The 16654-nt window shown below is 32.6% G+C and overlaps 3 protein-coding genes across 3 annotated transcripts; 1 reads left to right on the top strand and 2 right to left on the bottom strand.

Moving 5' to 3' along the window:
• Positions 1-6254: 6254 nt before the first annotated feature.
• HELRODRAFT_148480 (hypothetical protein) lies at positions 6255-6738 on the top strand (the record flags this gene model as incomplete). Its single annotated transcript, XM_009014445.1, has 2 exons — positions 6255-6395; positions 6694-6738. Coding segments are annotated over 2 exons (186 nt in total), but the record flags the coding sequence as incomplete, so codon positions are not given.
• A 3932-nt stretch (positions 6739-10670) lies between these two features.
• HELRODRAFT_190569 (hypothetical protein) lies at positions 10671-13523 on the bottom strand (the record flags this gene model as incomplete). The annotated part of the gene is made up of 4 exons (XM_009014444.1): positions 10671-11127; positions 11266-11659; positions 11774-11904; positions 12066-13523. The coding sequence occupies 4 exons, from the start codon at positions 13521-13523 to the stop codon at positions 10954-10956; spliced, it is 2157 nt and encodes a 718-aa protein (XP_009012692.1). The 3' UTR covers positions 10671-10953.
• A 222-nt stretch (positions 13524-13745) lies between these two features.
• HELRODRAFT_73886 (hypothetical protein) lies at positions 13746-15756 on the bottom strand (the record flags this gene model as incomplete). The annotated part of the gene is made up of 5 exons (XM_009014443.1): positions 13746-13847; positions 14257-14370; positions 14598-14733; positions 15032-15194; positions 15594-15756. Coding segments are annotated over 5 exons (678 nt in total), but the record flags the coding sequence as incomplete, so codon positions are not given.
• Between the last annotated feature and the right edge of the window lie 898 nt (positions 15757-16654).

The following is a 16654-nucleotide window of genomic DNA, read 5'->3' as shown; positions in this document are numbered from 1 at the left end:
GTTGGTTTAAAGTGACGTTTATGTTGGAGCGATTGATTTTTAAGCATTTCGGTGCAACTTCGCTTCGAGTTTTCAGCTTCTTCTGCAAATAAAATTGAACTGTAATTAATGTAATATGGTGTGTGGTGTTGATATCATTTAAAATGGCGTGATGTTGATGTGATGTAATGATGATTTGATGAATGAAGGATTGATGACAACAACTGCTGTTTCGTTTCGTGAGCTAGATCTGTTTGATTCAGTTTAGTTATTCACAATTCTAGTTTTGTCAAATTTGCTACAAATAAATTTTACACATTTTCAACGATTCTTTCAATATATTCATCTTCACAAAGTCTTTAACAAAATAACAGTAACAGAAAATTGTATTAAAAACCTCAAAATAATACTTAAAATTACTGATACAACTTAAGAGCAATCAAGTATATTAAAAATAAACATCGAGCAATGAACAATGAAAATTTTTTAATCACTTAACATAACATCGCATGTGCAAATAATGATCCAATCCTATTGGCTAGTGAAATGCGTCTTTAGCGGAAGTAGGCGTGGTCTCAACTGACCAATAGGAATAATTCTACTTGAAAAGGCATGATGGCACGCTTTAAAAATTATAAAATCATTTAATAGAAGTTTCTTTTCATGAATTTTTTAAAATAACATTAATAAATTTGAAATGAAATTAACTTTTAAAGTTGTTGAATTAAAAGTTTTATTATAGACTAAATAAATGTTTTCTCACTTTTTGACAATAAAAAAAATAATAAGCATTAAACAGTTTTGAAAAGATAAATATTTATATTTTATCTGAATAAAACAAAAATCAAAAACAATTCCTCACCTCATTCACGCTTCACGGGGGCTTACAAACAAATCAATGTATATTATATATATATATTTATTTATTTACATGTACTTATATACAAACTCATACATGTATATACAAACACACACGCACATACAAACTTACATACATTTTTACAAACATATATACATACATATATGCATACATAAACACACATAGGTACATACATACATATATACATGCAATTATTTATAAAGATAAACATACACACACATACATACCTACATATATACATACATACATACATGCATACACACACATACAAACATGCATGCATGTATAAATACATACATATTCATGACGTCAGAACTTGGAGATAACGATGATTGGACAATTAGCGCCGGCGGAAAGTCTTGCCCTGTAGAAAAAAATTTGCAATCTGTCCACCGCTTTGAAAGTTACGTGGAAGTGGATGATGATGATGATGACGATGATGATGATGATGAGGAGGAGGAGGATGATGATGACGGTGGTGGTAGTGGTAATGATGATGATGGCGAAGAGGATGATGATGACGATAATGATGAGGATGCACTCGGTTTTATGATGAATTACTACACACACATAAGACCATGTTTGCGCACACACGCTATGGTTCAACTCCTCACCTTCAAATAATGTACGTACACCTTGTCAAGTGAACAACTGTGCACACAACAACGTAACCCATACGCACACGCACACGCATACGTACGAATACAAATACATACAAGAAAACGTTTAAATACATAGAAGTAATCTCACAGGTGTAGCGAAATTCAGATGTATACATCTTTGTGAAGTCATACAAACATACATAGAGAAAAACATACACAAATGCATGGTATACGTAAATGTTGGTAAAAGACCATAATTTTTACAATATTCTATAAATTCTGATGGTGATTCATTCGGAATCGAAATATGGTCTTATTTGCAGCATGAATTCGGAAAATAAGTTTATTTTGAATTTTAATAAACTAAACGTTCGCCAAAAAACTTTTGTGAGAAAAATTGAAAAAACGAACTACAAACATATTAAAGCCAAACATTCGGTAGAATTTATAGAATATTGTAAAACTTATACATACATAGACATACACACAAAAAGATAGACACATACACACACATACATACATACACGCAATATATACGCAGGCATACAATCACGCAAGTGCATAACGGCAGGCTGATTGAATTGGTAGAGACTGAAAATTGGACGAACGATTGCCGCAAACAACGTTACATCAGTTTTGCGCTCGTACGTATTCACGATTTTGAATTAACTACGAAAAAAATTGTTTTTTTGCTTATGCTGGTAAAAAAATATTAGCAATTTTTCGCATTTATTTTGATATAGACAATGTAGCTCTATTGTTGGTGTTTTAACTTTTTGAATGAATTCTTTGGCAGTTTTTCAGTTTTTTTATTTTTACTTTTATTTTGTACAGTTTAAAAATTTCGATTTGCTGGTAGGTCGTTTTTAAAATTTCATCAGCGGTGAGAGGCATGCAAACTGTTTTACTCCAATCTACATTACATTAATTGCTAAAAAAAATTAAATTCATTTAAACAATTTTTTTGATTTAATCAAAATGTGTTGAGAGCAAAACTATGAAATAGAAAGAATGTCACAAAAAGCATACGATAAAACAAAAAATTTGATAAACTACACACGCATGGATGGTGGCGGGTTTTTCAATAATTTCTTCAAATCGTTCAACCTTAATATCATCCAAATATACCAGTGTAGAACATTTTATCACGCAATTGAAATCATGATACATGATACACGTTTGATATAAGGATACATGATGCACATTTAATTTAATGATGCATGATGCACATTTGATATAATGATACATGATACACATTTTATATAATGTTATATGACACGCATTTGATAAAATGATACATAATGCACATTTGTTTGAGTGACGCATGATACAATGATACATGATACACAGTTTGAGATAGAAATCAAACCAGGCAGTCACGTTTATGTTATAGTCTTAAACCTGGCTGTTAAGTGTGTAACTCGCACTTTTACAGTCTGAGCTATCTTATTTGAAAATAAAAATTAAACAACTTTCAAGTTTTCACATAATGACAGTGTGGCTTTTTTCTAATTCAAAATATTATAAAACATGAATATCTTTTTATAGATCATTGTATAATTTAATATTTTCGGATCTGGAAAAAAATTCAGGACAGCTATACCTATACATAGTAATTCAAATTGATTAACATTCACTAAAATCTTAGAAAATTATTAAAAATTATTAATTTTTAAATTATTAAAAAAAACTACTTTTTATTTATTTACTGAAAAATAGAATACTTTCAAACGTGAATTCTCTACAGCAAAAAATTCACATCACATGAAAATACGAACATTTGTCCTTTACAAAAACCACGTAAAACCTGCAGTGGTAAAATCAGTTCTAAATGTTGAACTGCATATATGTTCTATACATTAAAAATAAGACATGCAAAGAACTTGATCAAGTCATATTTCTTCAAACATGTTTACACAACCAGATTTACTTTCATAAGATTCGATCGTCCTACAAACCTATACTTTCCTACATACATACATACGTACATACAATTATGTATACAAACATACAAAACAATACAAAAATCTTTATATATGTGTATATATTCTCTCTCTCTCTCTTTCTCTTTCTCTCTCTCTCTCTCTCTCTCTCTATATATATATATATATATATAATATGGGAATTTATGATAACATATACAAACAAACCCACAAATGCACATACACACACTAATAAATCATTTATATGCAAAATTGAATATATATATATTCCTATTGAGAGCATCTAACAAAATGTCATACAAACATAGGGCAATAAAAATACCATATAAATATACCAATACCTAGCTATGTATATAGACCAATACCTATATATATATATATATATACACACATACCTACCATATATATAGACATAGACACATACATACCTATGTATATAGACACAAATGTACATATAAGTTTGTGTATGAATATATGCATACACATGAATGTACACATCAGCGTGTATGGGTATGTATACATACTGAATATAGCGCCTAATGCTTTCGCCTACTATGATGAGCAGATGGAATTTAGTGAAACTCATTTGTCTCATCAGCGACAGAGCTGACTTGTTCTTGGTCAGTCGCACAGTCAGTATTTTATATTTCATACATGTTCCTAGTCTCGTAAATATGTTTGCGTGTGCGTGCGTGCGTGCGTGTTCACGTGCGTTTTATGATATTATTGTATATATTGGAACTTTGTGTATTTATATGAATGTGTGTATGTGTGTGCGCGGGGTGTGCGAGCAAGTTCGTTTGTGTTTGTTGAGAGAGTTAGTGTATATAATATTATCTTTTATTGCATTTATCAGCTGTCGACCGCTAATCTGACTTTTGGCAAAAATATAATAACACGTTGTTACAATTTTTCTGCTTGTTTGCATGTTTGTTTGTATGTTTGTTTGCATGTTTGTATGTTTGTTTGTATGTTGAATTTTTGCGTGCGTGTGTAAATTTGTCTTTAATTTCTGTTAACAACTTAATAACGTGACCTGCATTCATTCAGGCATCAACCTAGGTAACATCAAGTAAGGGGATTTTCATTCGATTTTCATTCCAATTGTATCTTGTGGACATCTTTGAGTTCATCTCGTCATTAACTTTATGATTGGCTACTTAATGCTGACGTCATCGATACGCCAATAATGTAACAAATATCTTTCGTTTCGAATATTAATTACGCACTGACATTTTTAATGGTATATATGAAACTGGAAATAAATAGTTATAATTTGGAAAATCAAATAAATATTAAGAAATTATTTTAGTTTATATTTTAAAAATATAATCGAAAGAGTTGGTGAAAAAAGTTTTGACAGTGAAAATGATTAGCAATCAAAGCAACATGGGTAGCAGCGGAAGCAGTAGCCACAGCAGCAACACTTCTAACAACATCGGCGACAGTAGCGACAACAACATACAGCAACAACGAAAGGATCGAAAAAAATTTTCCGTCATCGATGATTTCGCCTCCCTGTATTCATCCCTCGGCTACCACAATAACAGCCACATCGGCTACTTCGGTCACGTGAACGATTCCTGCGCGCTACCATTTGTACCGCAACACAGCTACAACAACCAGTTCTTGGATAGTAGCAGCAGCAGTAGCATCAACAACAACCACTTGGTTAGTAACAACCAACAACAACACAACATTCCATCCAGGGCAAACACTCTTCATGGTACTAACGAACAACATCCTTCGGGTTAGAATTTTTTTATGTTTAAACTCTGAACGTATATTTTTTTCTACAAATAAAAACAATTTTTTATTTTTATACACGTTGTCTTCAATTTGTCCAGCGAAATTTTTCAAAAATATTCCAATTAAATAATTTTTTTTAAATGTAATTATATTTCGAATCGACGGTTTTTTAAATTTTCAAACTTAGTGATTTCAGCGTTGACTCATATTTGTTACATAGTTGGAAACACTGTAAATTTTCAACATTCAACCTTTGTGCATGATAGGTACAGCTAGTTTACACAATTAGCAAATGAAATCTTTTCAAAAATTTCTACAAATATTTTTTACGAGTGCCCCTACCCTGTCAAACATTTTATAACATCTTTTAAAAAATGAAACCAATTCAAACAGGTAAATACCTTTAATACTGTTAAGATGTCAAGATATGCGTTGATAATTTTGAAGCACACATACGTTATTAACACGCACGTATGCAGTATACACACGTACATCAATGGGATGAAAGGAGAGGAATTTAAAAAAAAAATTAAATCATAATTGTTTTAATATTCAGATGCTAAAAAGAGCCTCTAAACTCTAAAAAAGAGTGACGGTCAACAAATTTTAATAACAGTGATAATGAATTTGCCAAATTTTTTTTGTTGTTTTACTTGATAGCGATGACAATTTTGTTTTGTTTTTTGTTATTTGTTATTAGATAGAAAAAATTTCATTAAATATTTGTTATATTGCGTTGAAAACTGGAATCAAACAGACGGAACGTTCAAGAAAATAAAATCAGAAAACGCGGTTGGCGTCAGCTCAAGTTTATTTGCAGCTTCCTCTAGCAACAACAACAACAACCACAGCCACAACAACAACAGTCACAACAACAGCAACAACGGCAATAGCAATGTTAACAACAACAACAACACCAACAACATCAGCAGTTGTCAAGGAGGAATCAATCTCCTTAGTTGTAATTCATTGCCGCCAATTTCCTCATCATCTTCCTCCTCCTCATCTTTTCCATCATCTTCATCTTCGTCATCAGCTTCCTCCATGTTACCACCCTCACTTACGTCTGGTCTGCACAACCCAGCAACCTGCCAGACGCCGGCCAGACGTCGACACAGGACCACATTCACACAGGATCAGCTGCAAGAACTGGAGACCGCATTCGCCAAGAGCCACTACCCTGATATTTATGTTCGTGAGGAGTTGGCCAGGGTCACCAAGTTGAATGAGGCTAGAATTCAAGTGAGACTCGTTTGCAAATTATTTCTATTCAAGTTCACAATGTAACTGATTCAACTTTTTAAAATTTTATAACAATCCCTTTGTTTAACCGTGTTTTTCATAACTATAAAGTTTATTAGCAATAAAAGCTATCAGATTAATTCACGCATATTAATTAATTTATGACGTATGTTGTCAACTGCCGAAAAAAACTGTGACCAACAAAACATTAAACAACACTCAAAAACACTGTACACAAAAATATTTGACTCACGCACAAAAATCGTACGCGAAACATTCATTCACGCAATATCGGTAGGTGTGGTTCCAGAATAGGAGAGCCAAATACAGAAAACAAGAGAAACAGCTGGTGAAGTCACTGAATCCCGGAGCTTCGGCTTGCACGATGAGGAATCTGTACCACCACTCCATGGGCAGGTCAACTTATCCCTATCCTGGCTGCTCCGGAAACTCTATGGTCAGGTCAGCCAGCTGCAGACGAGTTGCATCTGTAGCAGATGAGTTGTCACTCGTCTGCTACAGATGAAAAATTATTATTTTATTGTTTTCATTTCGGTCACTAGTCTCTAACAAGTACCATATCATATATCAAAATTATGTTGAAGCCTTAGAAAATCGAGTTAACGTAATTTTTTTTAGACGTTTCAGACATGCAGTTCTGCTGAAATTAACTCATTCGATAGTAGAATAGTCTTTGAATGTTTTGTCTGCTAGGATGAAAATAGGATCTCTTTAGATATTTTGAAGCCAGAGCACTTTTTTCATTTTATTAATAAATTCACTCATTAAAGATACCATACTTTGTAAACAGACAAGACAACACTTGATGTAGAGAGAAATATCAATAAGGTCACAGTTCACTCCCTAGAATGTTAATACGGTAAATGAGAGAGAACCACTAAAATACATTCGGCGACTACTAGTTTGAAGAAAAAATAAATAAAGAAAAGTGTTTTTGTGATTATTTCTGTAAACAGTACAACAAATTTTCTGAAAACTTTCTTAACACAACAAACAACTAACTAACTATCAGATACTCCCTGCCAAACTCTGGCGGGTACTCCTCCATGGCGCAGTTCTCCGGCCTGGGCTCCATGAATCACGTGACCGCAAACGGAAGTATGGTCGCCATGACAGGCTCCATGGCGGGTCTGACTCAGAATCAACGTCTCCCGCCTATGGTTTCAGATTACGGCCTTAATTTAGTAAGTCGATCGGTTGCTCTATCAAGGATTGTAGTCACGCTTTTTTAACGTTTTTTTGACCCCCGTCACAAAGTGCCACAAATATTTAGACCCCCTCCCTCCTTGAAGCGGGACATCCCTTATGGACGGCCCTTCATATCATCAACATGACTGCTAGGCGGTCTGTTTTTTATGTGGAAAAGAATAAAAATAAACCATAAATCAATATAAATGTATATATTTGTTTTGAATAAAATCTCGATATAACAATTACTATTTGCAACAAAAGTATTCTGAAAATGTTATACGGTAGAGATATTTGTATGACGTTGTGATTATTTTAATCTAAGAAAACCTTTGAATCTGTACAAAACGGATTGCACAAGGTACATAAAAACAGAAAAATAAGAATTTTTTTAAATTTACAAATCTGATAAAAAAAAACAGAAAAAATATAGAAAATTTGAATCAGGGCCAAACTCCACAACTACATACAACCATTCAAAACCCGACAGGACCATGAAGATGATTGGTACAACAAAAGTTTGAGTGCACTGCGTATGAACCAGCATGCAAGTTTTGCCCCATCCATGCTCCCTTACCAGACGTAAAAAAAACTTTCTTTCAGTCGAAAATCTTCCAATATAAACTAACATTAAAAGATACATAAACAGTATTATTGTTAATAAATTGTTGATAAATTAAACATTAATTGTTAATAATTAAATTTTAAATGTTTAATTTTTTTATTCCATTTTATTCACAAAAAAGTGAAAAATTAACAATTATTCATAATTGTCATAAATGTTAATTATCACTTTAATATTCATCAAATTTTTATGTATTCTAATAAGTTTTAATTTATTATTTCTTTATTTCTTATCTTGAGAATGTTATAAACACACATGTTAGCAAATTAGATTTAAATTTGATGATTTCCATGTAGTTAGTCCGCACGCGCTCCCAATGATTATTATTCCATATCACAGGAACTCGCAAAATTAGTTTCATAAGATTCGTTCGAATTTCGAAAAGCCGGCAACTAATCTAGCAGCGGCGTTCAGAACTGTGATTGAACATCATCTTGTTACAACTCTGACGGACACATTCATACCATCATCAGTTAGGTTGCTGCATAAATCAAACACGCTGAATCGACTCTGACGTATCTTTTGATTGCTTGATCTTATTGCTTCTTTGTCTTGAGAAACATTGTTCGCAAAGTTGAGGGTTGTCGTCGACAGATTCGGACACAATTCGGACACATTGTGACTCCAAGTTCTCTAGCTGTGTTGTCGGAGTCTTGACTCAATCTATGGGAACTTTCCCCCAACACATGCCACGGTTTTCAATGTTTAGTTACATATAATGAAAATTAAATTACACAAAAGATTAAAAAAGAGTTTACACCATAGCGAAAACTTAAAGTTTCTTTCAAATAATAACAATAGATCATAATGATAAAAAACAAACATAACAAAATGAAACAAATGAATAACAAACAGTGGTACTGGCAAGCAAGCAATTAGCCCGCACAGCATACGTTGCACACAGCGGGCAGTCCAGTTCTTGAGCTTATTGAGTTGTTTGCATGAGATTCTCTTTCCTTTTCTCTCTCTCTCTCTCTCTCTTTCTCTCTCTCTCTCTTACTTTCCCTTTTTCTGTTTCTCTTATTTCTTTTTGCTTCTCTCTTTTTTCACTCTTCTTATCTTTCTTTCTTTTCCTCGATCTCTCCTTCTCCATCCTTCTTTTCTTCCATTCTCTCTTTCATGTAAAGTACCGACTACGTCATAAGGTGCATTATTGTTATTATTATTCCAATTGTTCTTCTTATTTTTATTAATAATATTATTTATTGTTGCTATTATAATTATTATTATTATTATTGTCGTTTTTAATATTATAATTATTATTTAGTAGTAGCATTAGTAGTGGTAGTATGATATTCAAATTCTGATAACATTATTGATTATTACTTATTGGTTATTTTTATTAGATTAAAAAGTATAGCTCTCACAGATCACGTACACAAACACACACATATATACACACACACTAACATACAAACTCACAAACATACAAGCTATCACATACATACATACAAACTCACACACGCACGCACGCACACAGACACGTCACACACAAACTGCATAGACGTAAACCAACATTCGAGCATTTATCTTCAATATTTGGGAAAAGTTTTCAATCAACATCATTGTTCAAAATGAAACTTTATAAAATTTAATAAGTGCCATTTTAAAAATCAAAAATATTCATTGAAGTAATTAACAATTCCCTAATTGAGTAATTAATTAATTAACCAATTAACTAACTACGCAAATGCTAAATTCTGCCTAATGAAAATGATTATATATTGTATAATCGTTGAATATTAATTGGACAAGTATATATAGGGTTATTATTATTATTGTTGTTGTTATTATTTTTATTATTAGTATTGTTATTATTATTATTATTATTATTAGCCTTTAAACTTCATTGGGTCAATTTCTGCTAGAATCCTTTCAGAAAAACACACTAACAAAAACATTATTATACAACACAATAATAATACTAATAACACGAAACGCAGTATAAGTTGGAAAGGCACTAAAATACATTTAAACCAAATGGATGAACTAATTGAAAAAGTAATTTTACTAAAGTAATTACAAAATAAATAAACATTTACCAGTTTAGTTTCAATTCGACTAACTTTATCTATTAATTTGTTCATTCATTTAATAACTAATCTATCCGGTATCTATCCATCCATCCATCTATCCATTTATTCACCTATCTCTCCATCTATCTATCCATCCATCAATCTAACCATCCATCAATCCGTTCATCCAGATATCAATTTCATCCATCAATTTGTTCATCCAGATATCAATTTATTCTTTTATCTATTAATTTATTACGATAATGATGATGATTGCTATGATAAATAGCGCCTCTGATTTATGAAGCTGCGGGGTGCCGCATAAATGTTATTATTATTATTAATATTATTATTATTGTTGTTGTTGTTATTATTATTATTAATATTATTAAATATTTAGATGAAGTAGAAAAACGAAACCGCTGATAAAAATGATATAATTTTTATTCTACTTCGAGACAGGTTTTTACGGGAAAGAATAAAGTTTCTCATGGAGCACCAAAACACTTTCATAACTTCAAAAAAAAATAATAAAAAAATTTTTTTTTAAAAATTGGCAATAAGATTCATTGATCAAGAGCAATATTTTCAAATAAGACACGTACAATTTTTGCTAAAAATTTGGTTCGTACTTCTTCCACTTTAAATAATAATTAAAACTAAAACTAATCACTTAAGTTAGTCGTATGAAAATGATATTATTTAATGTTTACGGTGTTGTCGTCGTTGTCGTTGTTTGTAATGTTTGTTGTTGATTGTTTTGTTGTTGTTCGTTTTTATGTAAGCCACGTAAAATTTTTAAATAGTCAATAAGTTGTTGTGGAGGTGGGGGCATGTCGTCTAAGCGGGGCTGATTGACAGATTTGTCGGAATGTAAGTTATCCTGGTTTGTTGTTTGTTGTTGTTGAAGTAGTTGTTTATGCTGTTGTAGTTTTTGTTGTTGATGTTGTTGTACTTCTTCATTTTGAATTACACCACCAAATCCAAGCTTCGGTAATTCATCGTTCAGGTCATCACTCACTGTGGAGCTTTTCACAGAGGCAAGTGTGTTTACTGCCAAGTTATTAATCGCATTAGGATTGTTGTTAGTAGTATTGGTGTTGATGTTATTGTAACTAAAATTAGAGTTGTTGTTGCCGTTATTAGAGTAATTAATGTTACCATTGTTGTTGGAGTTGCAGGACAAAGGCGACGTCAACTTAGTGAGAGCACTTCTGCATGGAGGAGCAGGAATGCCGCAACTTCCACCGCTGCTACCACTGCTGCTTCCGCTGAACCGACTGCTACTACCATTTGAGATGATGCTGTTGCAGTTACTTCTCAAAAGATGCCCATTCTCAACTTCGTGTGTGCAGTTGTTGCCGTTGAAAAGCTGTCTGTAACCGAAGGAGAAGGAATGGTTCATTGAGTGGCCTCTATTCAGATTGTTGACGTCATTTTTTAGTGGCGATGGTTGGTTGTGGGTGGAGGAGTAATATTTTTTCATGGTTAGTGAGCGGTTGGATGGATTCTTGGGCTCGTGAAAGGACCTGCTGTGTGAGAGATGGTAGGGTACTTCGTAGTCGTGCTGATGTTTTTGCTGCTGTGGTTCTTGGTGGTGTCGTTGTTGTTGTTGGCAGTGGTTTGTGGGTTTAGACTTCATATCATTTTTGTTTTGTGCCTGGTAATGGAAGCGACATTAATTACATCAACAACTGATTCTTAATGAAAAATTTGAATAAATTTGACAAAAAAAATTCCAATTGTTAAAAATTAAAAACAAATAACTAGCTTTGTATTGTAAGAACAATTAACAAACAATCAACAAAACAAGCCGCTGACCAAAAACTGAAATATTTCGGGTGTGGGAGGCAGAGGAATATCGAAGGCATTCAACTGCTGTTGTAAGGCCATCTGTCGCAAATCCTTCAAACTCTCACCATCTTCCAACACGTTCGTCACAACGGGAATATCCGGAATGTTGGTTTGGAAGGTTTTGGGATCGTTGAATGACCCATTCCTTTGCAAACTGCTCTCGTTTAACCTCAGGCGTCTCTTCTCGGAGTCCAACGGATCTTGACTTTTCGATTTTGATAGTTTTCTTAAGCTGTTGTATTTTTGTGGAGAACTGAGATCGTCATAATAATCATTGTAGTTGTTGTTGTTGTTATTGTTGTTGTTATTTGTATTTTTGTCATGGCTCAGTTTGACGTCATTGCTATTGAGAATTAAATCCGGTGACGTCATCACGCGTGATTGGTTGTTGAAGGTTCGGAAAGTTATGTAAGAGGGCGGGGTAATGGCGTCATTTATGTACTCGTAGTTGGGATCGGGAGGAGGAAGGTGGAGTGGATATCTGGAAAGTGGGAATCTATCCAAGAGAGATGTTTTGCTTGGCGCCACAGTGTCCGCGAACCACGTGTTGTCCGGGTAGGAAATGGATGTTTTCAATGCGGGAGCTTGTTGGCTGTTGATGAATTGATCGTTATGGAAGCTGCTGTTAAGAATGTTACACTTTAGAGCGTATCCATAATTATTGTTGTTGTTGTTGATGATGTTGTTGTCGTTGTTGTTGTTGCTGCTGTTGTTGTTGCTGTTGTTGTTGACGGTTTTGTCAGCAAAAGCGTTGTAACAGTTAAAATTGTTGTCTAGGATATCGATGCCACTGTTCGTAATGTTGTTAAGATTGTTGCTGTTAGAGATGGGGTTCGTCCTTTTTTGGTCCAAATCAGAAGGTTTCTTCCTGGTAAGTGTGCCAACAACCTCTCCATCGTCCCTTCTGGAGATGTGCCTGCTAACCGTAGATGTGAGAGGGAGTATGGGTCTCTGGAGGGAGGACCTGCTATTTGAAAAGGTGTGAAATCGTTGAAATGGGGATCTCGTCAAAGATCTGTTGTCGTACGGTATGTTGGAGGAGTTAGCCATCAGGTTGTTAATGATGCTGCTGGTGTTGGCGTTATTATGCATATTTTCTGCTAACAAATCCGGGACAAGATTGGGACTGTTGTTTTCGTTGATGCTGTTGATGTAACTAGTACTATTGCTTGGGTGATCACTCGTGTTCACTTCTCTCTTTCGAAAGTTGTTGAAATCATCGGAATGGACGGAATCAGTGCGCGAGTGTTTTAATGAGGAATTTTCGTTTGTCAGGATGGAAGAGCAGTCTCTTAGAGAAGCTGACGAGAAGTGTGGCTTTTGGATTGACGCTATCCTGTCTAGTTCGTCGTCAATTAAGTTACTCCAGCTCGCTGCTGCTAATTGATGTTGTTGTTGTTGTTTCATTTGTTGTTGTTGTTTCATTTGTTGTTGTTGTTGTTGCTGCTGCTGCTGCTGCTGCTGCTGCTGCTGCGGTGAAAAGTATGTAGTCAGCGGCCGTTTGTAGTTGTGGTATAGTAGCTTTCCGTACTGAAAATTAATAATAAAAAATTTATTTTGTAAAGCGCATTTCGATGTAGAAACATTTTGCAATATTTTAATCCTTTTGGATTTTAGTTGAGAAATATTTTACAAAGTTTATAAAAACTAATTTTTTAATATCTTTACCTTAACGATTCTTAGGTTATCAACCCAGTTTTGCAATGTTTTGGCGTCATCGGCACATAGGAAGTACTTTATACCGGGGTACTTTGAGTTGACTTTGATCATATTGTTCAACTGTAAGTGTGAAAAACAGTTATTTATTGTATAAATTAATTTGAATATATCGGACATATAACTAAATACAATTTCAATAAGTTTTTTTTTATCCAAGTTAATTAAATCTAATTAATATATTAACTAGGCGATCATCTAAGAATATCGTACATATGAATTTTCTCACTGGTATTTTAAAAAATTGAATTTATTTGTTACTAATAATATAATGAAATGGTAATATGTCAACACATATTTTTAAATGTTCCAATTAACTTATCGTAAACCAAACCGAATAAACAATTTGAATGAAAAATAATAACTGCTACTGCAATATTAACATGAAATAATAATTTTATTTAAGTTTTTCCCAAAAATAAATTGAAAAAACTCAACTGACCTTAAGAGCGAAACCGAACTGCGTAGGTGCTTTGAACTCGTGGTCCCAGCCCTTCAAACTTGTGTAGATGTCAACATCTGACATGTTGTGCAAGCATGTCAGATCAGAAGGCTTCTATGTTAATGATTCAAGATTCAAAAATTTTAAATTGATCTATTTTTCAAAATTAATGATTTTTAATTAATCCATCTATATTCATTTATCAAGATATAAGACAATCCCTCTCAGATGAGATTTAATCCATCTATCGACTGATCAATCATGAATTCAGCCCACAACCATCAACAACAACACATTTTTTTATTCCTACAAGCGATTAAAAGTAGAACTCCCAATCTAACATTCAATTTTCCCTTCAGAGAGTAATAAAGCCCTGACGCTCTGAGAACAAAATGTAATTTCTTCCACGACTTCTTATTGGCTGGCCTCAGGTAAAGATGCCCTGAGCACTCGGGGTTGTAGGAATCTTTCATTAAACTTGAGTTTATCTGCAAATTATTTTCAATAAAAATTATTTTCGGTTTATAGATCACATTTAATATTTAGAAACATTTATTATTATTATTTATAACATTATTATTATTATGGTTGTTATTATTTTCCCAATTTTCAAAGCTTGTTTAAGGCTGATCATTGACGAATTCATGGTTCAACAAGATCCCATAGAGAATATTATTACTATTATTATTATTATTATTTGTTAAATCATCATTTAAACGTGCATGCATTCTGAAATAACTACTAATATAACTCAAAACCGCAAAAAAATCTAGACAAAAAAGAACCAAAGTGACGAAAACTACATAGATATAATACTTGTTCGTTTTTGAAAACGTCGTATTTATGTTCTATGTTGACGAACCATAGCCTGTGATCTTGGTCATGTGACCGCTTCTTTAATTCATCCATCACCAGTAAATGTTCCTCCATCAATCGTTCTTCAATATTTTAATTTTTTTTTTAATTGAAAAATTAATAATTTTTTGAAAGCAAGTTTTACAAAATAAGTTTAATTTTAAAAATTACTCAATAAATCTAAGCAACCATGATGGAATGATTAATTGAACGAACCGAAAGAATGATTGATTGTTTAATAAAAAAAAAACAATAACACATGCTTGAATGTACCAAAAACTAAATAAAAAAAATACAATATTATAGATGAATGGTTGATCGAAAAAACGAACAATCTAAAAGATGAAAAATGAACAAACGAAAAAATGAAAGAACAAACTAACGAACGAACGAACGGATAAATAATAATCACAAACAGAAACATGAAAAAAACAAGTAAAATAACATATTCAACAAAACTTATTACAAAACCATCAACCTACCCATACGAATGTTTTCCCATTCTTCAACAATGGACCACGATTTGGAAGGGGCATGTCTGTACTTTTTAATGAGAATACTGCTCAGCTGTTCAACAGTCGTCTGGCCGTCTATAGATATCGTTTTACTGCTATCATCTTCCGAGTAAATTTTAACAATTACCTGAAATTCGGAAAGTTTAAATGATTTAGACTATAAATATTATAGTAAATAAATAATTTCAAAAAAGTATTTTTATGTTTTAATTATATAAATAATTTTGTTGAAGTTATTTTCTCAATGTTATATATGTTCATTATATAATATTCTATGAAAATTAAAGTGAATTAATGTAATTTGAATTTATGTAATTGCTAATGTAATGTGATGTAATGTAATGTGGTGTAATGTAATGCGATGTAATCAATATTTTTAGCAGATTTAATAAATTGTGAGTTTTTACAACTTTAAAGGCTTTGGTAAAAAACATACAGCAGAAATAATCAGGAGAAATAGTACTGCATCTATACGATAAAAAAAACTAATCATTGTCGCGCACACACACACACAAACACACACACACACGTACGCACGCACGCACACACAAATACAAACAAATAGCGAAGCGCAGACGTCAAACCACATCCCAGCAGAACAGAAGAAACAAGAATTACAATTATAATACTGCACCTAACCAACTCAATGTAAGTCGATAATGAGAATAAATGACATGAAAATAATAACAATAATAATAAAAATAAAAAAAATAATAATATAATAATAAATTATGCACAAGTAGGAGTTGAAATGTCTTCCCCATACATTAAAACTTTTCAAAGAAACGCTACAAGGACAAAATATAAAAAGACACGAACCAACAAATACACAGACAGATAAATAAACACACAAACAATCAAACATTCAATCAAATATACATACAAACAAATAAATATACAAACAAATACACAAACAAATAAATATACAAACAAACAAATGCACAAACAAACAAATGTTTATGAGTATACAAACCTAAATAATCAAACTTGAACATACAGCATCATCTTCACTATCATTATCATCATCA

Source organism: Helobdella robusta (genome assembly GCF_000326865.2).
Source record: "Helobdella robusta unplaced genomic scaffold HELROscaffold_13, whole genome shotgun sequence".
In the NCBI taxonomy this organism is placed as follows: domain Eukaryota; kingdom Metazoa; phylum Annelida; class Clitellata; order Rhynchobdellida; family Glossiphoniidae; genus Helobdella; species Helobdella robusta.
The sequence above is the reverse complement of the archived record's forward strand: the minus strand, read 5'-3'. Positions and strand labels throughout refer to the sequence as shown.